The sequence below is a fragment of the Mycteria americana genome, chromosome 2 (assembly GCF_035582795.1).
Source record: "Mycteria americana isolate JAX WOST 10 ecotype Jacksonville Zoo and Gardens chromosome 2, USCA_MyAme_1.0, whole genome shotgun sequence".
Lineage (NCBI taxonomy): Eukaryota > Metazoa > Chordata > Aves > Ciconiiformes > Ciconiidae > Mycteria > Mycteria americana.
This window is the reverse complement of record NC_134366.1, coordinates 101,350,517-101,375,905: the sequence shown is the minus strand read 5'-3', so window position 1 is coordinate 101,375,905 and position 25,389 is coordinate 101,350,517. Positions and strand designations below refer to the sequence as shown.

The 25,389-nt window shown below is 39.1% G+C and overlaps 1 protein-coding gene across 13 annotated transcripts in view; it reads right to left on the bottom strand.

Annotated features, from left to right (window-relative positions):
- FHOD3 (formin homology 2 domain containing 3) overlaps nt 1–25,389 on the bottom strand; it is a 413,703-nt gene that overhangs the window by 115,427 nt on the left and 272,887 nt on the right. For 8 of the 13 annotated variants that reach the window (XR_012774388.1, XM_075494120.1, XM_075494122.1 and 5 more), the window contains exons 7-11: nt 19,272–19,383; nt 12,885–12,979; nt 5,962–6,105; nt 3,334–3,572; nt 1,890–1,976 (exon numbers count right to left, since the gene is read on the bottom strand). Coding sequence is in view for 12 of the 13 variants with exons in the window: in XM_075494120.1 (XP_075350235.1) it covers nt 1,890–1,976; nt 3,334–3,572; nt 5,962–6,105; nt 12,885–12,979; nt 19,272–19,383 (677 nt within the window). In the remaining variant the exon portion in view is untranslated. The remainder of the gene's footprint in view (nt 1–1,889; nt 1,977–3,333; nt 3,573–5,961; nt 6,106–12,884; nt 12,980–19,271; nt 19,384–25,389) is intronic. The other 5 variants (XM_075494123.1, XM_075494127.1, XM_075494129.1 and 2 more) reach the window with 1 other exon arrangement.

Sequence of the window (25,389 nt, the reverse complement as noted above, 5' to 3'; positions counted from 1 at the left end):
TCCATCAGAAGCAATTCCACTGAACTTGATGGTGCTAATCCACTGTAAAACCAGACATAGACATCTGCAACCACACACAAAGTTTAGATACCAGCAGGAGCAACACAGTAAGATTATCATTAATATTGTTACATGTTTCCTCTGGGTAAAGAAAATGTACTGAAGGAATAAAGAGACTGAAACCCATTTTGCAGACTGTTTTTCAGAAAATACAGCACTGCAAAAACCGATTGTGAACTTTTTTCCTTCCTCGAGAGGGACGAGGATTACGAACCAAAAGAAGATCAGTGGCAGAAGACAGACCTTTCCTGGATGAACAAAAGTTACTTTCAGTTTAGAGAGGTAATAAGTAATTTTCATCCATTTGTACAGATTCCTCTCTACAACATTAATAATGGAATCAGAAGGGACACAACAAGTATTTCTTTTGACAAAAACAGGCGATACCTGCATCATATTTTAACATATGATTTTAAATCATAGAGCCATAGAGCAACAAATTTCATTACAAATTGCAGCAAGGCCTAAACTTATGATGCTCTATTAAAATCCTTTAAACCAATAAATATGTTGCATCACAGACCACGCGCTCAAATTTGAAAACTTGATTCCAGTAGGAACAATGAAGAGAGAAAAACCTCTTTCCACTCAAGGTTAATTCAAACTTTATAAATGTGTAAAAACTTTGTACAAGTCATTCAACTTACTATTTTTTCTGTTTAAATGGTAATGAATAGAAGCCATGAAGCATTTACTTTATTTTTTGGTCCCAGTTTAGCTATCAGGTGTAGAGATAGTGTTGCATTCATCTGGACTGTTTCACTGAAAGCTGAGAGACTCGCTGGGATATGATAAAGAAGGAAGGCTGGTTTTCCTCTTCCTACCACAACTACAGATTTGGGTAGATGACGAGACTAAAAATGTGAAGGACAGAATCAGCTTGTCTGAAACACTTGCCTACCAGAAACCCAGTGGGATTTACAGAAGAGCCAACAGTTGACTAGCTTCTTGTTATGGCAACTTTGAAAATTTCACTGGGCATAGAACTTGCATCTTTGGGTACTGAAACGTATTCCGTGGTCTGTAATGTCCAATGGGAAAAAACCTGATTTGCTAGCTACAAGTAATACTCCCTGTCTTTACCCGCTAAGAGGGTTGAAGAATGGGTGGGAAAAACATGATTTTATTTAACTAATATATGAAGTGAAGATCAGTGTTACATAAATTCATAATTGAATGCCTCTTTCCTTAGAGAGGCAGGTGATCAAGTTAGAAATTCCAAAAGGAGTTGAAGATAATTTAATTATTTTCCTAGAGAAGATTCCAAGGACATCTGCAACATGAAATTAAATTTGACTGCCTAAATGAAAATTTCTTTCTTGGATTTAAACTTAAATTATGCTTTAAATTATGTCAGCTTCAAGGAGGATGCAGAGCAAAACTGGATACTTTTTTTCAGAAGAGGAAGATAATTATTGAGATTATGCTATGTTGGTGAAAAAATATTTCAAAGAACTTATGAAACTAATCTGCCATATTTCTACTGCCCTGATACTAAAAATCAGCTCAAACACAAATTCATTAGGAATTACTGAAGGCCGCAAAACAAAGCTAGTAAGCAAATATTAATAGTGAGAAGACGTATTGGTAGCAGTTGTTATCCTGCATGACTTGTATTTGTTTAACTACAGTAAGAGAATCAACAATTTTTGTAGAGTTGAAGCGTCCCCTTATTTCTAATCCAAATTAATCAGTTTAACAAATCAATGATATCTACTGCACAGCCACGGGTACAGATTCTCAATCACACTGGTAAGTCATGAAGCAGGGCCCAAGATCATGCACGAGGCTTTCCATGCAGGGCGGTTGAAGCCCCCAGCTGTACTCACACTGAAGATGCTTTAAACTCAGCCTGAAATGCACTGTCATCCTTGTCATCAGCCTGTAAGACCACAGGGCTCTCAGCCTCCAGCTCGCTAAAGGCCCGGCCAATAGGAGGTGATGGAAAACAAGCATGAGTGTGGTGCCAAATGCAAGAAGAAGAAAGGAAAAAAAAAAAAAAAAAAGCCATTATGCAGTTACAACACGCAACTACTGTTTAAATTATCTGGAGTCTTATATTTTCATATTGCTTGAAGCCATTAAGCTTTAGTCAACTCAGTTTGCTTTGCAAGAAGGGCTGCTTTACATGTAAGGCAGGATTTCAAGGCTCTAAGTTCACATCCAGTGCTAACTAACAGAAACCCCCGAAGAATTTTCAAACGTTATAATCAACACAAGATATGCTCTTCATGGAGCATGCTTCGATTTTGCAAACTGCACCTTGAGCCGTGGGACGACAAATGACAGCTTTAGCTATCTGCAGTGCATGTATCTTCACCTGAGGTAGTCAGCCAGATTCCCTTTATGGTCAACAGAGAGAAACAGCCACTTTCAGAACATGATTCGTCTTGGTTGAAATTTCAGGCATGTAGAATACATCAGATAACTGAAGGCCTAGCAGTGCTTGCTGCACTCCACTGACATCAAAGGGAGGCAAGCTGATCAGACATCTGACTTAGGCAAAATTAATTCCAGCCCTCTTGTGAGGTAGTCAGACACGTTGAGGATCTGCAGCTCCCTTTTTTCCTAAACGTGTAGCCCAAGCCAACCTTACGGGACTGGCAATGACACTAGCTTTGACTGACTCCAGTGTTACAGACTGCTGCTCAACTGGTCATTACTGTCTCTCTTTCACTAGTTATAAAACATTAGATAGATTCACTACTACAGTGTAGCCTCAAAGGAAATTATTTATGCTGGAATGCTGATTGCAAAGGGGGGAAAAAAAAAAAGAATGAACTGTAATATATACAGGACAAATAAGACTGCATTAATGTGACTATGCCCTTGTTACAATCTTCTATTACGTCGCTATATTGAATATAAAATCTGTCAATGGATGAGATTAACCTTGGTTAGTTCCCAGATCAAAAGCTCTACCTCATGTGCCTGATCGTTGCAGGGGGGTTGGACTAGATGATCTTTAAAGGTCCCTTCCAACCCAAACCATTCTATGAGTCTATGAGTCTATGTGGTTTGGGTCCATTTACTTAGGGTAGATGGTGCCAAAGAACTTGTCTATGTAGAGAAATCAAATCGCTTACAAATCCATTTCTTTTTGATGTTGTTAGAGTTTTTTGTTTTAACTTTAAATATGCTTTTTTTTTCCTTTTTTAATTCAATGGAAAGAGTGAAAAAAGTAAACAGAATCTGGCAGATTAATAAAGTGCAATGAACATAATGGAAATAATAGGGGAAAATAAAGGATCGTTCCCCAGCTCATGCACTTACCTCTCACTGAGATCTTCAACACGCTGTCCATGGCCTAGCATGAAGCTGGGGTTCGACTGACCGCATGGACTCGCAGGGGCCGATAAAGTGCTTTTGACGTTCTGTACTGAGTGCCTGCGGCTCCGTCGGCGCTCTAAACCCCTCCGCTCACTAGCACCAAGACTCGCCCTTCTCCGGTCCTTGCGCCCACTGGGAGGGGGGTCAGCACTCTCATCTCCATCCTCATGTCTCAGTGTCATCTGAGAAAGAAAGGAAGAAAGGCAAGGCTTCTGAGACAGTTCCTTTAGGAACCACAGGTCTTCACACCTAGCCTTTAAAAATTAACTGATCTCAACATGATTAACTCCTATTAGCATCACCATTTCTATAGCTATCCGTGCAAGTTGCTGTCTACCCATTAGTGCAGTGTAGCAGCTCTAATAATGGAATTATATACTGATGCCTTCTATAGAACACTACAGGATCTGCAACAACATATTTATATATCTCCTAGGTTTTTGTTTTGGTTTTTTTTTTTTTTTTTTTTTTTTTTTTTTTTTTTTTTTTTTTTTTTATGTAGGACTTAATTTTCAAGGAAACTGAGCAGTGTTGGACACCTAGCTCTATTTCCTTCCAGAATACTTAGGTGAAGTCTTGGCTCTAGTGAAATTAACAGAAAAAAAACTCTCATGCATTGACTGATTGAACATTTCCTCATGTTCAGACATGACACTTGTAATGATCGAGTAGAAGTTATCGTCTACTACTTTAGAAAGTATTTTAGAATAGTGCCATCATTTCTTCCCAGCCAAGGAAGAGATCGGCAGATGTATATGTAACTGCATTCCTCTTAAAAATCTCCATTTTTACAGATCTCCCTGCAAAGTAAACAAAGGAAAAAAACCTAACAAACAAAACCATTTCTGTGAACTGGTACCACAACAGATTAAAAGAAAAAAACACAGACCACACATCTCCTCTAAGCCTCCCAAGTTTTAGGTTAGCATAATTACTTTCACGTATGCCTTTCAGTGGAAAATTCGTTATTTCCTGCCAGTTCAGAAGCACTGTCAATACAGAGGAACATATGTATAATATCAGAAAAGAATGATGCTGAGAATAGCATGGCCACAATGGCATTTGACAGAAACTTCTGACACAGGTTGGGAGCTCATTAGCTGGAAATAGTAGAGGAGTAAAATATGGGTGCAACATGGAGTATCTTGAACTACAGCACGCTGTTGACATGCCAATGTGACATACCTCTAACAGAAACAAAGCAAGTGCTACCTTAGGGTACGTAAGGAGAGATATCGCTGGCAGAAACAACAAAGTTACTGGTGGATCTCATCTGAAATGCAGCATAACATTTAAGTAATCTTTATATGAGAAAGATCCATTCAAATAGGGCGAGGGGGGTGATCAGATGAATGCATATCTTCTTGTTTCTATTAATCTTGTTTTTCTGATAATTCTTACCAGAAGTGACGTTAACAAAACAAAGGCAGGCGGAAGTGTGATATCTCTGCTTAGGTTGTAAAATCTATTTCAGTGGGGAAGAGGAGATTTTTCAGATAAAGAACAACATTGGCAGAAAAAAGAAAGAATGTACATAGGCATGTCTAAATTTAGTCTGGTCATCAACAGAAAGCTGGTACCCAACTAAGCCAACTTCTAATTTTGCAATCAAGTCTTTCAGTAGGCACAGCATGCACGAAAAAACCTGCTTTTAAGATTAACGATCATCTTTTAAAAAGGATTTTATGAGCTGATGCCTCTGACAATAGAAAAAGAAAGAAGAACATGGAGCCCTCTCTTTCTCACATTCCTATTTTGGCCTGACTCTTCCTGCAAACTGCTGTATATAAAACTTAACCCTGCTAAAGTTAGTGAAGTGACATGGGTGTAGAGTTGATGAAGACAATGGAGAATCAAATCTACCAAATCCTTTGCTGGACTTAGATGGAGATAAAGTCATTTCATTTCATCACACCAGAACATGAATTCACATTTACGTAACATGAACTTCAGCCTAAACCTCCCCCCCCTCGGCTCCAACACTTCCTGAAGTCTGAAAAGAGGCTAATTATTAAGAAACTGGCTATCCTACCCTTACATATAAATACTTCAGAAGTAGTTATTTTACACCTAGGTGGCGAATGTGGAGTCACTCATTACTCCATTGCTGCAAATTGTATAGGATCTAGTCCAGTGTAAACTTGTAAACAAGGACTTGCTGAGTATTCAGCTGCAGAACAAGTGGTATTTGTGAAGCTGAGCTCAGCCGAATCTTTTTCATGAGCTGAATACTTTTGCATACGGAAACAACTTCTACTTACTTCAGGATGTGTAACTAGCAGTCTGAGAAAGTTTTAATTGCAGGCAGAACTGCCCCTAAGGAGGCTGGTAAATGTGCTGGTTTGCCTTGGAGCATGCCCCAGCTTTAGTACGAAATGCATTTGCATTGAACGCAGCTATGTACTGAGGCAGGTCACATATACGAATATGTATAATACTTCTAGCAACCAGATGTTTTTCTTTTAAAATAAAATAGATAACCAAATTTCACGTAGGTTACATTCCCCCCTCCTCTCAGCTTTGAAGTCTGCACAAGCTGTAAGATGCATAAAACAGGGCATGTTATGTTACCTCGTAAATGTTAAATTGCTCAACTAAGTCCAAGTCTGTTCCTTTCTTGTTCAAGTGTCTCTGTGAAATAGCTTCAATGCCTAGCTCTTCCAGACAGTCCACCACATCGTAGAAAGAGTCTTGATCTGGCAACCCCGACAGCGTCTAAGAATCAAAGGAAAAACATTTAAATCTGTTTGTTTTGAAAAGAATTAAACAAAGGTTTTTAAAAGCGGGTCGCAAGTGGTGCTGTGTATGATTTCAATAAAGTAAACCCATGATGTGGGATTAGAGACACCACTAGAAAATAAAAAACAAGTAGCACAGCTTTTAACAAACAACTCTGTGCACTGTGTAGAAAAATGAATAATTGGCAAAACAAATCAATGTTGTTACTTCATACAAAAAAGTATGGAAAATGTGGGTCTTTAAAATACACAGTTGGATTCTTCCTGGTTTCACTGAAGTATAGATTTAAAGGACACAGAATGTTAAAGCATCAAACACAGGGATAAAAGCAAAGAGAGAGAAAAAAAATAGTTTAGCTCAAAACAGTGAAGCTGATTTCCTACTGATTCCTGTAAGTTTGGCCTTAAGAAGAAAAAGTCCAATGCACAGCTGTGTGATGTCAGGACAGCAGGAAATATCCTGCACCATGTGCCTACTGTCCTCCACACCTGCAGTAGAGGTCATCCTCCCAATGCACAAATTGTTTTATATCACAGAGATATTGACTCCTTTCCTCCCTTCCTCCCTTTCAACTTGAAAAGCCTTATTAGAGGTACACTGACTCCTCAACTCCTATAAAATGTTAAAAGAGTTACTAATTCCTGATTATGGGGGTAAGTTGTTAACAGTGACACTGGAGTGGAGCTAGAAAATAGAGAATGCCACTAGAGAACGCCACTAGAAATAGAGAATGACACTAGAAAATAAAGAATGCCAATAATAACAGCTATTGAAAATAAACTGCTTGAGTTCAGAGCTTTCTATGGCACCTGCTCTATGTTCAAGAGAGAGCACTTTTCTTAACATAGTCATTTCCCTTTTTTTTTGTGAATTCAGAAAACTGAGAAAGGAAGGTGGCCTTCTACAGTATACCATGTATACCATAGTATGCCACTGCAGGGTATGCAGCAAGAGGGATTGAATAAAGCCACTCACAGCTTTATTGCAGAGTGATGTGTGGGAAGAGGACATGGGCATTGGACAACTTTGTTCAGAGCAGAAGTGAACTTCATCCACCAGAGTCCTGCAGACATTTACAAAGACAACAGAAAACACTACTATTCTGGTTTGCCATTGATTTCTACTCAGCTTGTGCTGATTTTTTACTCCTCTTTTTGCACGATGCAGCAAAATGGGTCTAATTCTGCTCACATTGAGCAGAAACTACTGAACATCCTGTGCTACCTACTTGCAGAGCAATGTATACCTCATTGCAAGAATCAGTCTATACAGAGCCGCTTCTGCAAAATATGGCAGAGGACACACTGGAAGCAACAGTTATTCTGGATTAGCTCACCAGAGAGATGCTTATTCTCAGTTACCCCTCTCCTATTTAATTAGCTAAGTAACTTACCTATACTCCCAGTAGAAGAGAGAAAGAGCAAGAGATAGAGACAGCGCATGCGAAAACCAGGCCCTCTCCAGAAAGAGTTTCATCATCTCATGCCTGGGATGGGATGAACTGTGCTCTGAGAATACTGGTTTTCTGGAGCCCGGCTTTTCCAAAGTGGCTCTTAGCAGAAGAGTGCAGAAGAGAGCATCCACTCTGGGCTGCCTCCCTATACCAAGAAGCTTTACATTCAGAAAAATTGGTCTGAATTACATGAATAATAACAGACAGCTGATATACCCTGCCCTGTTAAAGCACCTCTTTCCTGTGAAATGAGGCACTGCAAAATGTGCATCACCAAGCTACTTTTTAATTTAATCTTATTTTTTTAAACTCAGCATGACACAGCAACATCTTCTTCTTCAGTCATTACAGGACTATTATCTGATGTCTGGTGAGGTCCACTGCAACAGGGATGCTTAGCACAAACACTAATGAAGTGTTAGGGTTATACATTCAGGATTTTATGTTCAGGCTCTAATTAAGAATTTGTCTCTGTCCAGGACAGTATTTAAGCCTGTTTAAAACCCACCGAAGACTATGGAATTAAATTTTCCTGAACAGTGCTGAAAACAGATACCATGTGCATTTTGTTCTTTCCTAAACTGACACCTAGCATTGAGTAGAAATCTGAGGATTCAGCAGATGAAGCCATTACACTGTAAATTCAACGTAGCTTTAACACGGATATGGAAATACTATAATAGAAAATGATGTCTGTCAGGCTTTCTCCTACTTATGAAAGAAGTACACGACAGCTACGATGACCTGAGCATCTTCAGGCACAATAAGATGTGATGTCTTATGTGCAAAAGGGTGCATAAACAGTTAGATCTGCACAGATCTTCTGAGCATTTACTACTTAAAATATCAGGAAATCGTCTTAATGTTGATAGGCAGATCACCCGCTTCAAATACAGCTTTTTTAAAATCTGAGGTCAGGCAGGCTGTAGACAAGGAAAACAGCAGCATAAGGTAGTGTTTACTGGCAACCCTGCTTTTGTCAGCAGCCTTTTATTGGTTAATATAATTTTAAATCATGCAGCAGTGGAAATCCAATTTTCACTGCATGCTAGTGGCCAGAACTGGGCAACTGAACTCCCAAGTATAGAAATCAAATATTTTTCCTTTGCACGGTTTGTCATTAAACTCACAGATCCATTTTCGGAGCCTAATGCATATCAAATTCAATTTTTAACATTATAAAATGGGATGTAAAGAGGCACCACTGGTGTCACAACAAGGTCAGTTCAGTCTAGCTCAGGAGAAAGATTTTTGCAGTAACTAACACAAGGGACATGAAGTGCTTGCATATATGACAGATTAATTCTGGCTTGTGATATTAGAAAACAAGAGTGGGCCCACATTTTCCTGGTGGCTTCGTAAAGGAAACAAAAACCGCAATCAGCAGAGCAGAGGTCATAAATTGGGCAGGTCCTTCCAAGGTCCTTCCTCAGTACCTGGTTAAGTTCAAATTGATACTCCCATATCAAAATACACATACAAGTCCCAAATATTTGCTCCTGCTCTGAAGACTCAACCTTACAAAATGAAAACCTGTCCAGAGAATTAAAATTCAGCCACTTGGAGAAGCGTGTTTAAACCATACTCTGTGGTTTGCTTGCTGAATTTTGTTACATTACCGCTAGCCTAGACCAAAACTGGGATTTCAAATCTGAAACTCTTCAGAACTCAGGTGTACAAAGGAAGCACTAATGTGAATGTCAAGACTCATTCCTATGCCTCTATCCAGTTTTGGTTTGAGGAAACATCCCTGAATTAAGATTTTTTTTTTTATTTGTTTGTTGTGTGATTTTCCAAGTTGCTTTCCCAAACCATTGTGGGAAAGCCTGTAGAGCTTCAAGTTCTTCCCTCTCAAGTGGCTGCTTTTGGAATGGTGAACTAAATTAAAACCAAAACCCCAGGCTGAGAGTTTTGAGCTTGATATATCTTCTTAGTGTTTTTACCAAAGCCTAAACAATACGTTTTACCTACCACTAAGTGTAACAGTCCCAATGGAAAGAAAGGCAAGAAAACTAATGAAGTTGTATTGGGGGGTTAAAAAAAAAAAACAACAACAAAAAAGAGTTTTATGGGAGTGTAACAGCCAAATGTTTTCCTAGATGATAAAACCTATTAAACATACTCAACTGGTAATAGCACAATATTCTTATCACTACATATCCTCAGTTACATTTCTGAACAAAACCTGACACAAATTAGTGCTAGGCTATGCCTTGCTTCAGACTGAAAGCCTCTCTTTATTTGCAGTTTTGAAAATGTGTAGCCCTGGATGATACTAGCTAGTAAAACTAGTAAGTATGGTGCCTTTTGTCATTTACAAAACAATCAAAGTATAAAGCAGTGGTGCAGAGAGGATACAGACAACAGAAAGTCCATTTGGTGTGCAATGCTTTACGTGCAAGTCCAAGGACTGTAAGAGTACTGCTCTGGTTGCTAACATCCAACAGCCCGAGCTTCACTACAGGGCCCGTGCACTAGATAAAGAGACATTAGCTAAATCTTACATGTTACAGTGAAAAGCACTACATGGTAAACACACACACTTAAGGGCATTAACCAAGTTTTCAATTGCTTTGGGATAGGAAGAAGCATCTCTCATGTACGTGTTTTCCCAGGAACGACAACTTCTTCTAAAAACATCTGCTGCGGCCGACGTCAGACACAGGACGCAAGATGATCGTTGTTCCAGTGTGGCAGTTGTGATGTCCTTCAGGCAGGTCACCGAAAAACGATGTGCCAGCTGCTGTTTTAACACCATACTGCCCTGAAACAGCACTTCAACTACAGCTGATGGACTGCTGGTGGGTGGTACTCTAAGCTCCCACTAGTAACCACTGGCCTGGAAGCTGGTGCTTAAATTCTAGTCTTATACCAGACCTGCTAAAAACATTCAGTGCTTAATCTGACTATACCAAAATGTATTAATTTTTATATACCTCATAATTATTTTATCTACCTATTTTTTTTAAATGTATTGTATGATATGAGATACCAAGCAATATTAAACACAGGTAAAAAGAAAATCAACAGTAATCTTACGACTACGAAGCTTCCAGTGTAATCTCAATAATGAAGAGGTTTTATAGGAAGTAAATATAAAGTGAATTGAATGCAACATAGAATTTTCTTTCTGCATTTGATGAGTGGGGTTTTTTTTTATTTATATATAAAGGAAACACAAAGGCTTTCATCTATCCGGACCTCAGTAATAAAAATGAAGCAAGCAGAGATTAGAATAAGATCTAACAGATCATAGGAACTAACCAAAGGAAGATAACAAAGGTTATACCGGAACTAAACATAACCAGAAGTATCTGCATTGGGATCAGTCTCATTTAAGAGATTCATTAATGCCTAAATCCCCCCAAATTAAGAGAGGGTTAATGAAATGTTAGTGTAAGTAAATCCGTTAAGCATCAACTAAAGAGAGGGAGAGGATAAAAGGATCAGAGCAACTCTTATGCCTGGGCAGATGTGTTTTCTGCTCTTGAGCAGGAAGGAAAAAAGTCTGTAAATGTATACATGGAGAAAGAAAAAGGAGTAGAAGTATGCTTCCTTAAGACAAATCCCTTGTGAGGAGTCTGCCTGCACTGAAAACTTTGACATTTCCTCGCCTAGAGAAGTTGAAACCATCTGAGCCTTCTTTGTATTCTCTGCGGGGGAAAAAAATTACAACTGTGACATGCTGCTTGCTGTTTTCTCTATAATCATGAAAAAAATCCCATTAAAAACTTCATAAAGCTGTCCATAAGCCAGATCATAATTATAACTCTGGCATTGTGGGATTCCTCTCTTCCTTGATCTTCATAACTGCCTTGCTCCTTTGACTGTGAGATGCTTTTTCTTTTTGTGTGTTTTTAAAGAACTACCTCCTCCTAAAAATAGCTTTAAATGTAGTAAAAAACTCAGACTAAAGGAATCAACTATAGGATAATAAAAGTCAACGCAGAGCAAAATTTTTTAAGAAGTCAAACACCAGGTAGATTACAACTGGGCAAATGATGAAGATAATTATCTCAGAAAGAGGAATTGGTACACGAAACAACGAGGCGTAAAAGAGAGACGTTAAAAACTAGTTGCCTCAGTTTTAATAGCAGCTACAGACAGAAGCATATAAAGCTGGCGATGCCTTTCAGAAAGAGTACATCAGTGAGATAAGGTGGTCTTTTAAAGTCAAGAGGATCCTTACTACCATGTAAGGAGGAACAAGGGTGGCTCTAAGTAAAAGTACAGTAACATCAGTGTTGTCACCAGGAGAGGTTAGTCCCTCTCAGGTATCTTTGCTGGACAATATCTGCCATATAAAATAATAAAATAATAAGAAATTAATAAAATGATAAAATAATAACTTGATATCATTAATAAAATAATAAAATAGTAAGAAATTATTTTCTCAAAAAAACCACCAAAGCAATCCACGGCCCCAACCATGTAGCCATGAGCACAATAAGCTGGCAGCTTGATTTATGACCTCTACCAACAAACTCAGGATCTTTAAATGAATATAATGAATAATAATAATATTCCATAATACTCTGGCCTATTAAGTATAATCATAAAACACACAGTTATTTTGATTTGCTAGTAGTATGTTGATCATCTGTGCTCTTTAAAAAATCAATTTTTAATTTTAGTCACCCTAAGATTTGTTTAGGACTAGACACTAATTTTTAAGGAATTTACACTAATAAATTTCTAACTTTTACGGTCCGTTTGCTTTCTCCCTCCTTATAGCACAAGCAAGTACTTTGGAAAACATTTGATTTTACTGCAAAACTACTACTTGTAATACAGGACACCAGAAAATATAAAGAAAGAAGAAAAAAAAGTAACCTCATTTTTTTAAGTAGAAGCACTCTTACTAGCACTCAGACCTGTTAAATTCATCATATTTGGTCTGCAGTAGAAAAAAGTTTAAACAATCTGAACTAGAAAGCTGCACACAATGCAAGCCTTTGTGAGCATGTGATCTTTTCACCAGCACTTGCTTTCTTTCTCCCCTTGGATAACGTGTTGAGTTAGTTTGTTGAGTTTTGTTTTGCACTGCGTCGTCAGCGTTGGGAGAGGAGCCATATCATAACACGTTTCTGCACAGCATCTAGCAAAATAGCAATTCTGCTCCCGGCTGCTGGCTCTGGGTGACTGCAACACAAGTAACAAGAGTGTGCTGATTGATTACAGCTTGTCCTGCAACTTCTTCGGGACAGATCTCCTTTGTCATAGATTCTCAACAGGGAAGAGCATTACACAATTGAAAATACTAACATTATCTCCACCAGTTATGCCAACAAAGTAAACAAACCTTGTTAACCAAGGTCATGGCGTAAACCAGTAGTTCGGTATCAACCCCATCCTTCTCCTCCAGAATCTCCATGATGTTGGACCACGGCTTGGCTCCTAGAGGAAAAGCAGAAACCATTGGTGATGGTGATCAAAATGGAAAGCTGTAACATCGACATTTATCCAAGATAAGCACAAGGTGGAAAGATGTGGCCAGGTGGAAGACCAAGTGTTATCTCCAGCTTGGACAGCAATGGACAGTGATCTCCAGCTTCCTCTAGTGTCTCCCCTGCTTCACAGAGAGTGAAGTTAATACAGTCAGTGAAAGCTATGGTGCATCCTAATGCAAGGATCTAAAATATGCCAAGGTGGACTTTCCCCAGGTATACCAATTTCTCTCCCTCAATGATGAAGGAAGTTTTGTTAGCCCAGTTTGATTGACAGTGAACTTCTAAAATCAGGCAGGAGGAATTTTACCCCACCTATCATAGGTTCACATAAGCTTAGATAAATCTTCAACAAAAATCTACATGCTACTCTCTCAGTGCATTTGATGCTTACATTCCTAGCGATACTACTGAGTTATGCTGCATTAAGAGAAGTCCTGTTAACGAAACGGTGCAGCAGAGGAACACAGTTTTCTCAAATTACAGGCTGTGTGTCTTGGATAAAAGAAATGATCAATGAGGGGAAAAGATTTTTGCTGTAGTTCTTATTCAAATTATTTTAATAAGAATCCCCTCTACCAAACTTTCAGATACATTTTTCTCATTTTTCCTCTAAGGTCAAAATCTGTGCTTCTAGTTATGATGTATTTGCTTGATTTGCACGTTGATTTGCATTTGTACCATTATCTGATGCCAAAACCCAAGTGGCTTAGTAAGTTATTGTGCCAAAAACATCAGACAGGCAACACCAGCCAGACTCAAGATAACCTCTTGTGGATGGTACCTTGTAAAACCATCACGTTTCATTTGGCTAAAAGGCAGATGGTTGCATTTACTAAAGAAAAAACCCACATAACTATATTATCTAGGAAACTGAAGTAAATAATGAAAGACTATAATTCAGTGTTTTGTTTGGAGTACAAGTTAAAGGTGAGGAGGATGAAGCAGAAAGCTAACCCTAACTTAGAGATACTCAACTACACCAGCATAACTGCAAGAGTCTGAATTTCAGAGGGAAAAATGCAGAGTATTCCAATAGCCCACAACCCCTAAACATGATAGGGATGACGATAGTTTCAGTATAATCAGGCAGTAAAATGCAGATGTTTCATCACCACAACCTGTTGCTGACTGATCAGTGACCCCGATGTTAAAACTCTGCATTACTCTCACAGCGATAACAGCCCTTGTTTATTCATGCTGGTATTATATACATATATATATCTCTAGATATATAATGTCTGCTGCACAGACATCAAATCTCTGCTAACCAAGGATCTCCGTTTTCAAGGCAATGGCAGTGCACTGTGTGGAAAAACCTGTCTATTAAAGAACACACAGACAGCAATATTTATCCTGTTTTCTTTTCCCTTCTTTTTGAGACATTCTCTGATCTTTACTACTGAATAATAAATCAGAGCTTCCTTATCTCAAGCAAAATCAAAGGAGGGGGATTCACTCTCAGCTCTCCAAATGTATTTATGTGCATTACTAATTAAATACTAATTCAAATACACGGCTGTAATGAAAATACAGCAGACACCTCTTTCCCACATTCTCTATATTACCAGACATTTTGTGCAGTACATGTTCAAAAGACATGTGGAACAAATTCACTCGGCTCACAAATGATATATGATCAGCAGAAATGATATCCTCACTACAAAAATGTCTTCCTGTGGTTTCCAGTGAAAAATAAAAATGGAAGAAAATAAGAAAGAGAAACAAAATGGGGAAACCATGCGAGTCTGACTTATAACAATGCCAGCTGGAAAAAAGCAAGTTGATAACAACATTAAAAAAAAAATTATTTAATCCATACTGCATTATTCAGTGAGAGTCCTTCTAGGGAAACATGCCTTTGTTTCGCAGGCAGGTTTTATTCTCATTGGAACAATCCTGTTTCATTTTTTAAAGACAGCATCCTGGTGTTTGATTTTTTTTTTTTGCCTGAATGTCTTGATACTTCTCCATTATCATAAAAGAGTATTTTCAGGATTGCCTGGCTGCTTTCCTGCAAGAATGATATACAATTTTCTTCTACCCGTGCTGCTTCTCTCTTTCAGAATACAATTTTTTAAAACTGTTGATCAGGCACACTTACTAGTAAGGCAGCCTTGTAATAGCTCATGCATCTTTCAAAGGCTTTAATTAAGGTGGTGGTATTAAACTTAGGCAATTTCCAAAATCTAGCCTTAAATTTGAAATTCTTCATCTCTTCCCTGACTAGTATCAAAAGGAGGCAGTACTATAAATGACTTTGACAGTGCTACTCCAATCTGTACCAGATTAAACCTTTCTTTTCAAATGCTATTTTCCTCATTATGATCTCAAGCTGAACAGCCCAGCAGTGAACATGGAAATAGCCATAAGGCCATCTACCCACCTGGGGACAAGGCAGTTCTGGTGTGGAAGTTGCACCAGGAACTTACTGCATTACTATACTTGGGTTAATATTCCTTGCTAACATATAATGAGAGCCTATAGTTTCCAACCTATGATCCGGATAGCATGGGATATAGGCAGATCTAGAGCAGGTGTCGGCTCTCATCCACTCTCATGCCCTGAGCTTGGGTTTCCAAATATGTTGGTCCGGAGAGTCACCACTTAAAGATGAGACCACAGGCTGGAGTCTACATGAAAAAATTCATTTTCAAGGCAACATTTTTTTAATGATAGAATGATAGTGAAAAAACTCCTTCTCCTTTCAAGCTGCATAGCAAAACTTTGTGAAAGATCTTTTCCTTGGAAAATCATACATTAAAAAAATTGATGAGTTTTCTAAACTCGTTGGCTATTGTAGTAAAACAATGATGCTTATACAAGAGATATGAAAAACATGACGTATATTTTCCCTTTTCCTTTAAAAGGCTATTTGTAATTGTGGAGAATATTAAAAGCTCTCCATTTATAGATGAAGAGGAACCTTTGAGGGAACTATTATGCAGACCTAAAATCTACAGCTTTCATGTTCTGTGTAACGATCAGAATATAACAAATCCTGAAAAACCTAAACTCAAATCTAGGTTTGGCAATGCATATGTATTTCTAGTAAAAAAGGTAAATCCATTTAATATTTGTATACTACAGAATTTATTTTTAAAAATAGTAAGTGTAATCATTTACACTTGCCAGTGCTGAAAAAGGTTTACTTTCCAGCCTGTTTCCTCCACCCGATCGTGATGTAGAAGAATGACAATGTAAAAGAATGATGATGTAGCATCCCAGGAATTCTTCTGGGAGCAGACCGGGATGTTCCCATAAGGTTATGACTTCCATGCAGGACTCGCGGCAAAATTGATGGAAGTGATGACACAGGCTCACTAAAGTAAAACAGCAGAGGTCGAGTTTTGTGTGTGTTCTCCTGCCTTCTAATGGGTGAAACGAGAACTGCTCGACTGCCTTTCACAGGCTTCTCACTGGTAACCGCTCGTTATCGTGGCTACTCTGACAGCAAGGCTGGAGCCGCAACCCTGATGCTACTACAGCACTCCAAGTAGTCACGCACGGAGCATAAACACGCAGAGAACATAATTAAGCCTATATTAAATTAATACAGTCTATTGAATAATGTTGCCCACTGTTTTAAGTCTCAGTCTTTTCTCAGTTTCCCCTTTAAATGTTTTTACATATTTACATATGAATCTCAGAAAAAAAAAAATTAATGCCTTACACAAAATCTTGACATCACAACCATAGAGGACATGCACATTATGTATAAACCATGGAAAGCCTTGCATCAACCATACATGAGGACTGCCACCAACTTACAGAGTGCCTGTCTCTAGTTGCTGTAGGATGGAAAGATATTAATACTTTCAGAAAGACCTCAACGTCTTGTATTCCTGGCCATTTAAATATGTGTGAACATACAGCCTTCATCATACCGACATTAATTTACTGGGTATCTAACTATGCGTGAAATGGCAGGAGAAGTGGAGATACTGATAATGTGGGCCATGTACAAATAATGTAACAAGAAGTCAGAATTCACAAACAGTATGTGGCAGTGTCCAGGTCACCCACAGAGCTTTAATGTCTGTCCTAAAAGATGCTCGTGATAAAGCAGCCCCAGATGGCAGCGTACAATGCCAGCTCTGCTTTCCAGAGCCCGTGCAATGCCAGCTCTGCTTAAACAAAAAGAGATCAAATTTCTCTAGGGCTCTGAAACAAGAAGGGCGGGGGAAGGGGGATCTAGGTGGAGGTGTAACTAGAAGCTACTTCCTATAAGATGAGGGCCATGCAGTTATTCACTTACGGTCTGCTTGTATCTGAGAGTAAAGCCAGCACTTCTGCAGATCCCTGTACTTCAGTTTGCATATGGATGTATTCTTGCATAGAAACCACAGATGGGATCGCTTTGAAACCAGGCTGAGTTATTAGGGGGTTCTTTATGTTAATCATGTGTGGTACGCATGTTGAGGAATTATGTCATATCTCATCACCTTGTATGTACATGAAACATTGGACTTTTTTCAAAGCAGTGCTGAACTTAATTATATACCTGCAAGATTTATGACAACGTTTCAAGAAAAGGTGCATCGCTTTTCCTTCCTCTGCATTTCTGTTCCATTAAATCAGTGATTAAAGACAGGTACTCCTCAGTTATAAACCACTAATTTCAAAATATAAATTAAAACATAGCACATCCACAGCCAAAAGTGAAGGGCTACTACACTGATGACCTAAAAAAGGAACTAAGCCTAAAACAAGAAAAAAAATTATCTCTTTTGTAGCTAAGCGTAACTGCTTAATAATAAAGGAAAAAAAAAAAGAAAGGAAGGAAAACTGGGTATTTGGGGATAAGTTATTTGCAAGACTTCATGAGACAATCCGCCAACCCACAGGTATGAGAATTCCCATAAACCCTCTCATGCTCCTAACAAGTATCCATTTAACTAGACGTATCACTTCTTTTTCCACATGTTTTCTGTTGTTACTGAAGTTGTTTTACTACTTTAGGGCATGTAAATATTTGCCTGAGGCTGTTTTACAGATACAGAAGGGAATACAAGTGCATGGTAGTACGTTTAGGGTTCTCCTTTCTCTCTCTTTTTTTCTTTAATGAGGTTTACTAGCATGTGAACAGATGGCAATTTGAACATGTTGAGAATACCACTGAGTTCAGAGAGCTGAGGAAATACTAAGGATGACTGTAAAAATAAATCATAGTGCTCACAATTACATGAATATTGTAATTACATTTCTGCTTATGGCATTGTAAGGCATATTGGTTTTAATTCAAAACAGAAAGCCAATCTGAAGAGTCCACCGTTCAAAGTGTTACACTGGTTTTGAATTGCCCCTGTCTGCTCCCCTGCCATAAGAGACAATCTGGGGGTTTTTTGGGTCTTTTCAACACACTCATGCTGATAGCTGAAAGCAAAACCTGGCTACTTTCTCCTATTTCTGGCATCACCTTTCTCCCCACCCCCCAACTTTTTTTGTTTCACTTTTACCGTATCAAGTCACTCAAACAAGTTCAGCATGGAGGCAGTTGCTCCACAGAGGGGATCTTGCTTTCAACCCCCATGTGTTTGAGACCACAACAATGGCTCTCCCAACCTCAAAAACTCTCCTTGAGGCAAAGGAATGTTTTGCATCAAGAGAGAATGCCCCGGGAGCTTAGCAATGGCTTTGTGGGAAGAACAAGAAAGAACCATTTTTGTTCTATTTATTTGTAAAAAAATACAGTATACATATTCAAGTATTTTTCATGAGCCTGAAGGGTAACAGATTTCATACTATAATATCTGCTCAAGGGCTTTATTTTAATGTAACAACAGATGGTTTTACTTTTACTATAAAGCCTGTACTATTACTGACCTCGTCTTTCTCTTCAAAGGGATTACACTGATTAGATATCATTTTCTCTTCTAAACCAGACTGCTGCTTCTCAGAAGGAAGTGGAAAGACGGCCTGGCCCGAGGAGCCTCCAAGGTTGGAAGATGCAGCGGGGCTCACTTTGCGCATGGGTGCAGGGAAGGGGCAATGCCTGCGGTGCACAGGGAGGCAGCCGGGTTCCTCGGCTTTTAAGTCTTCACTTTCCCACTATAATCAATTCCTCAAAACAACCTTAAAGTGCATGAATACTTAAAAGATGCTTTAATCAAGAAATGAAGGGTATGTCACACAAAGCAGGCATCTCAACAGCAACCCTAGAACCACTGAAATCAATGATGAAATGCCACCCTGATCTCAGTGGTGCTGGGATTTTGTACCCCCCAAGTAAGGCTACTCACCTCTCTTTTCATCAACGGTAGATACTGCCTGGATTAAAAGCGGTGCGTTGGATTCGGTATACTCCACAAACACCAGCAGCAGCTTCAGCGCTGTCTTTACCACCAGGCGGAACTGGAAGGAAAGAGTGCGACTTGTCATTCAGCAAACCACAACGTTTCCAGATGTGCTACATGACACTGGGCGAGACGCAAGCGCAGCAATTCAGATCTGGTAGTAACACACGAACGGAAAAGATTAAGCTGTGCCAGGACTTAAAAAAATGAAAGGTAGCCAGTTGGCTGAAAATTTCATTCACCAGACAGTGCTCTCCTAGGGAAGTCTCAATAGTCAATGAATCCAAACAAAAGCTTAACACTACCACACATAATAAAAGGTTGAATATCCCACCTATGCATATCCCCAACATTGTTGTCCAAAGCCTGATGTACACAGAATCCACTGAGCTAAGAACACATATAGTCCTCTGTTTCTCAGCACAACATTCCCCCTTTCACTGTGAGCTTTTAATGCTGTCAAATTGCTGTATGATGGGATGATTTTCTATTCATGCTTTTTTCTTTTCTTATAATATTAATATTTAATGCTTAAATAATTAAATACATCGATATTCACTACTTACACAACTTGGGAAAAAGTGTGTTTAATCTCCAGCTATCCCACCCTGTCACAAAATGTGTGATTTACTGGAACTGAGCTTTCTGCCTGTAAGTTTTCAAACTAATTTTTTAACATCCCCAGGAGCATGAATTCAGCAGACTGAACATTGATATAACAGAACTGTTATGGCTGATATAACAGACATATTATGGCTACTGGAAATCAATAGCCAAACTCTCTTAGTTTCATCATAGCTCTCCCATTGCCAGAGAGGACCATTTGACTATTAAAGCATTTTCAAAGTGCTGAGTAAGAATTTTCAGGGACTTGCTTGGCATGATCAGGTATGTGAAAAAACAACTCTTTACTTAAGGCAATATTTGGAGTTTTTAATAAAAGGAGATGTGAAAGAGGACTACTTTTTAATAGGCAGGGCTCTACATGCCCATCTGAGAGGACTTTTACTACGAGAATTGATGCTAGGTCAAATGTGTTATATCCTCAATCTAAATCATGGATTTAAAGCCAAATAAAAGGTGATACGCTGCTGGTCCCAGAAACACAATTTCCCATCTACTGCGATTGAATCAAGCTCCAGAAAAACAGGTATTTGTAAGTTTACTATATTTTTCTGCTACCTTGTTCTGCAACAAATCTATTGAACAGTGTGTAAGATTTTTAATGAGACAGCTATAGTAACGTGGTCATTATTCTCTCCTTTGCCATTGACAGATTTTTAAATCTATTTTAGGATGCATTCATGTAGTGATAAGCCACGCTCCACAAAATCCGTGTCTTGTCTCATTACATTAAGTTGGTAGGCACTCTGAAACATAATTGTCTGGTCATTAAAATGTCTCACCCAGGGAGAAAGGAAAAAAAAAAATCATTATACTATATTACTAAACTGTTTCAGGGATATATATGTATATATATATATATAGAGTTTCTGTCAGTATTAGCTCATTCCCATTCCCTCATTTTTTCAAGTCCTTGCAACAGAACTCTCCTAAGAGGCAAAGAATCACTATTAATAATTTTATAGATGCACTCAAAGACAGCAACTGTGTCTATATTCTAAAAAAGACTGCAAGTGCAACAAGCGTAGACTCAAGCTACTGCATTCACATTGCCACTCACAGAGACGTATTAGAGCTCACATTAAGGTAATGAGCTAAAATGCAGTTGCAGCTTACTGCTATAAACACTGCCATTTAGCATGAAGAGTGAGCCAGGTATTTCCCTAGCTTCTCGGGTTTTACCCACTCGTGCTGAACTGAGCTTAATGCACCACAATGATATTACCTAGCAATGTAAAATCTTCTGTTGTTGAATCTAGACTGTTTTAGACTTGATGTATCATCAAATCAGTTAGTTTTAGGGCTGACAGCCAGGAAATCCCAGTGACAAACCTGACCAGGTCCCTTAAGATGCCTGGTTAGCCTAATTGCAGTTGTACTGCTGCAGTGATACTTCATAGATACATGGGGTAGTCAAATTAAAGGAAATTGAAATCCAATGACACACAGCATAATCGTTCCTTGGAAAGGCACTGCTGATACACCAACAAATCACTTCCTCACAATTGCACTGGACATCTGTGTATTTGCCTGGCAGGCCAATACCATGCTGTTTCTGCTCTTGCAACGACATTTCCCTTAGCAATCAAGTTCAATTGTTTAACAGACATATTGTAAGAATTTCCAACATGTTTCCACATGTTTTGTAAAATTACGTCATAAAACAGGAGTTACCAGATTACTGTAAACAATTCCAGCATTAACATACTTCCCAGATAACCACCTGTGTAATACCTACTAATCTGATCAGGATCCTTTCCCTAGAAAGGAAATCTTGGATATTACTTTTGATGGTCCTTAAAACCTCAAGGCTTGGCCACATAGTGACAACGGGATGTATTTACACAAAAGTACTCAATGGCAAAGTTCTCATACGTTTCCATTTGACAGCAGTCAGTGGGGGACACACCAGGCTTATGCCTATTTTTTGCAAATCTCTTTTTCTTCCAGAAAGTAAGAAGGATCTTCTGCAATGCCTTTCCTCTAACTGTTGCCTGCTGGCCACGGCAGCTGCAGGAATATGGAGCTAGTCCCTGCGCACCTTGCATCTGCCATGCTGCAAACCTTGGAAAGCCTCAGGGCAGCCCACCAGGCCAAAGCTCAAGCCAGCTGATTATTCGGGTGCTGTCTGCAGGTGTCAATCTCCTGTGCTTAACAAGCTGACAGCGTAAGGAATAAATACCATCCAGAAGCAGTCCCGGAGAAAAGGAGTGATTAGAAAAGCTATGTTTTGCTTGCCATTTAGCTAGTGGAAGGACGCTGCAAATTCATTTCCTCAACCTGCAAATTGTCAGGGCTTATCCAACTCCTCACAAAGTAGTCAATCAGCCCTGGGAAGTGGAGGTGTCTGTAGGTGAAGGTACGCACCACGGCAGCTTTCTGCTGGTAGTCAGCACAGCCACTAGCTTTGAAAAAAACTGCATTTAAAACACGCTGTTTCCTGCTCAATAGAAAATGGCATTTAGGCCCCTCTAAGGGCACTATTAAGCCTGCATGCTGCTTTGGACACCTTGGGCAAGTACAAAACCAAAACATTGCAGTCCGAGACTAAGCCGCACAATGCCTACGCTGGGGACTTACTAGCTACCTGTGACCCACACAACCTTTGCACACATCCTGCAATGGGGCTTTTTAATACTGTTTTAATAGTGCTTCTTGACAGAAGCAGGCAATCATCGAGCAGCTGCTCTGCCCCTTGGAAACTGAAGTCTTCAGCCAGCCAAAGGCCCTCCAAGACATCTGATAGCCTGTCACGCCCAGACACAAGGACAGTCCAGAGCCTGACATGCTCACACTAAATCAACTCTAATTATCCACCATGGCACCAAGAAGTCTCTGAAAGTATCCCTGTTCCAGGGATACTTGCTGCCAAGACCCATGTGAAGCACGGTGTATTTTCTTACGTGGCCTTCGATGTGATGACCTACCCATTAAATGATCCCTTCATGACCCCCTGTGGGCCAGACCTGCCTGTAGCAGCTCATGCATGCTGCTGACGACACGTTAAGTGTCGGGTATCGCAACGGGAAGCGTTTCAACCAAGACCAAGAATGACTGTCTCACAACTTTCAAAATAACAGAGCAATTCAGAAAGTTTTCATTTCTGATTAACTATGATGATTATCAAAGTGGGAGATGCTCATATCTTCGTGAGTGAATTATAAAATGTGTTTGCAGGACGTGCCTTTTCAATTATCTAAATAGTAGACAGCTACGTTGCAAATAAAATAACTGTAAATCTCAAAACTGGGAGATTGCTTAACAGGAAAAAAGAGCAGCAATTCATAGACTTTCTTGCTTCCCTTTGTGAAGCCATGGGAGTTTCTGCCAGTCACTGGTATCGTTTTATTTCACATGATGCACCCAGATGGCACAGCAATAGGAGCAACAGAAACAAGTTTCATATTTCATTCACGAGTAGGTAAATCACTATTTATTTGAATCACTGTTAAAAACTTCGTGAAGGCTTTTAAGGCTGTTTCTGGGTGTTTGTTCAGTACCGAAGATGGACACAACTGCTTTCTGAATCAGTTTCAACAGAGATGCAGTTCTGTTAAAATCCACGGGGCAATCACACTATTAGTTCAAATGGGACTAGATGTCATAACAGCAATAAAAGAGGTAGAAATATGCTTGTGCTAGCTCAGGAAAAAAAAAAAGCCTGGTATCATCACTTTGCAAACATAGGTTGTTGCGATTAATTCCTAATTTCCACCCTAAATATTACTGCTTAGTTAAAAAAGATGGCTCACTGAGGCAATACACACACCCACTGGCTCAGTAAAGTGATGTTTTAACAGTTCTGAGATTAAATCAGGATTCTTGAATTTCATAGCATTAAAGTATCAAAACTTTTATTAAGTTAGAAAACAAAGTCATATTGAGTTTTTGAATCACATGCGAGCCAATTTATAGAGAGGAAATGATGTTAGCATCTTCTGGCTAAAGATAAGATGTAGCCAGCAATAAAAAGGGAAGAAGAAACATTATAAACCTTTTCCTCTGACTCGCTTTACGTTATACAGTAGAGTTTGGCAGTCCCTTTCCTTTTTATCTCTTTATATTTAGACAATCGGAAATGTATTACAGACCCAGCCAAACAGACCACACAACAGGCTGCAAAACTCATGTCTCATGGAAGGGCTTGTCCCAGTTGTTAATCACTTGCCAGAAAAGGCTTAAGCCTTTACAAGGAATGTTGTCAGAAAGTTCATTGACTTAGAGACCAAAGCAATAGCTGCAAAGTTCAGATTTAAAAATTTAGGATTAAAAAAAAAAAAAAAAAGGTAAGAAAGCGAAAACAAAATTGACTAAAACAAATATTTCAATCAGGGCAATGTAGTTGCTTTGGGTTTATGATATTCAAATTTAAAGAAGAAATGGGCATTGGATTTTGCACTAAAGATTTACTATGGCCAAATCCTCTAAGGCCTAATCCAAGCATGGACACGGCCTCATATGCCATGTACTCATCACGTTAATACGACACAGCCAGGTGGAGCTGCAGCTAAAGAAATGTGCAGTGCAACGACTGTCCAACCCGCCAGTGAGAGGGGCATAGAGAAGCTGAAACCTGTCGTTATGTGGGGTGCGAAGATGCCCCCGACTTCAGATCAAGTGCTGTGGGAACAGCCAGCACCTGCAATGTGGCTCAGTTTAACGTTTCACAAAGGGATAAAACTACCCTCTGTTCACAAGAGAAGGAAAGATCTTCCTGAAATAGAAGATTTTATATAAATATATAAATAAAATATATAATATCTATTGTATACTCATAAAATAATATTATAATATAATAATACTATATTTTCCTTTGTAGTAAGCAAGGAAAAGGAAACATAAATATTGAGCTTAAGAGAATCTTAGAATAATTTAAGTTGGAAGGGACCTAACACCGCTTGCCTTCTCATCTTAGGTGAACAAACCCAGTTCCCTCTTCCTCATGTACCATGTGCTCTCCCCTCTCCCCTAGCCATCGCAGTGAAGCCCTGCTGGACTTGCTCCAGTAAGTAAATAACTTTATTGTACTGAGGAGCCCAAAACAGGACCCCTGAACTCCCGATGCAGTCTTATCAGCACCGAATGGGGAGAGGCACTTCTTCAGCTTGGTGGCTATGCTCCACCAACCCAGCCCTGCATGCGGTTGACCTTCTCTGACACAAAGGCACACTATTAACTCTTGTTCAAATTCATATTCTCTTATTCAGAGTGAGTAGACAGAATTAAATGGTGTGATGCTAAACGAAGTATCTATAATTTTCCCTAATTTTTAAGAAGAGTTACCAGGACTCAATACCCTTAAAGGGTATTTTTCAAGGGAGAATCACAGGCAAAAGAAGACAAGAGGCAGAAAAGGAAGATGTACAAAAAGAGCCAGTTAAAACCTGCCATGAGAAAGTTTTGTCCTAACAACATTCACCTTGAGCTTGGAGTATTACTG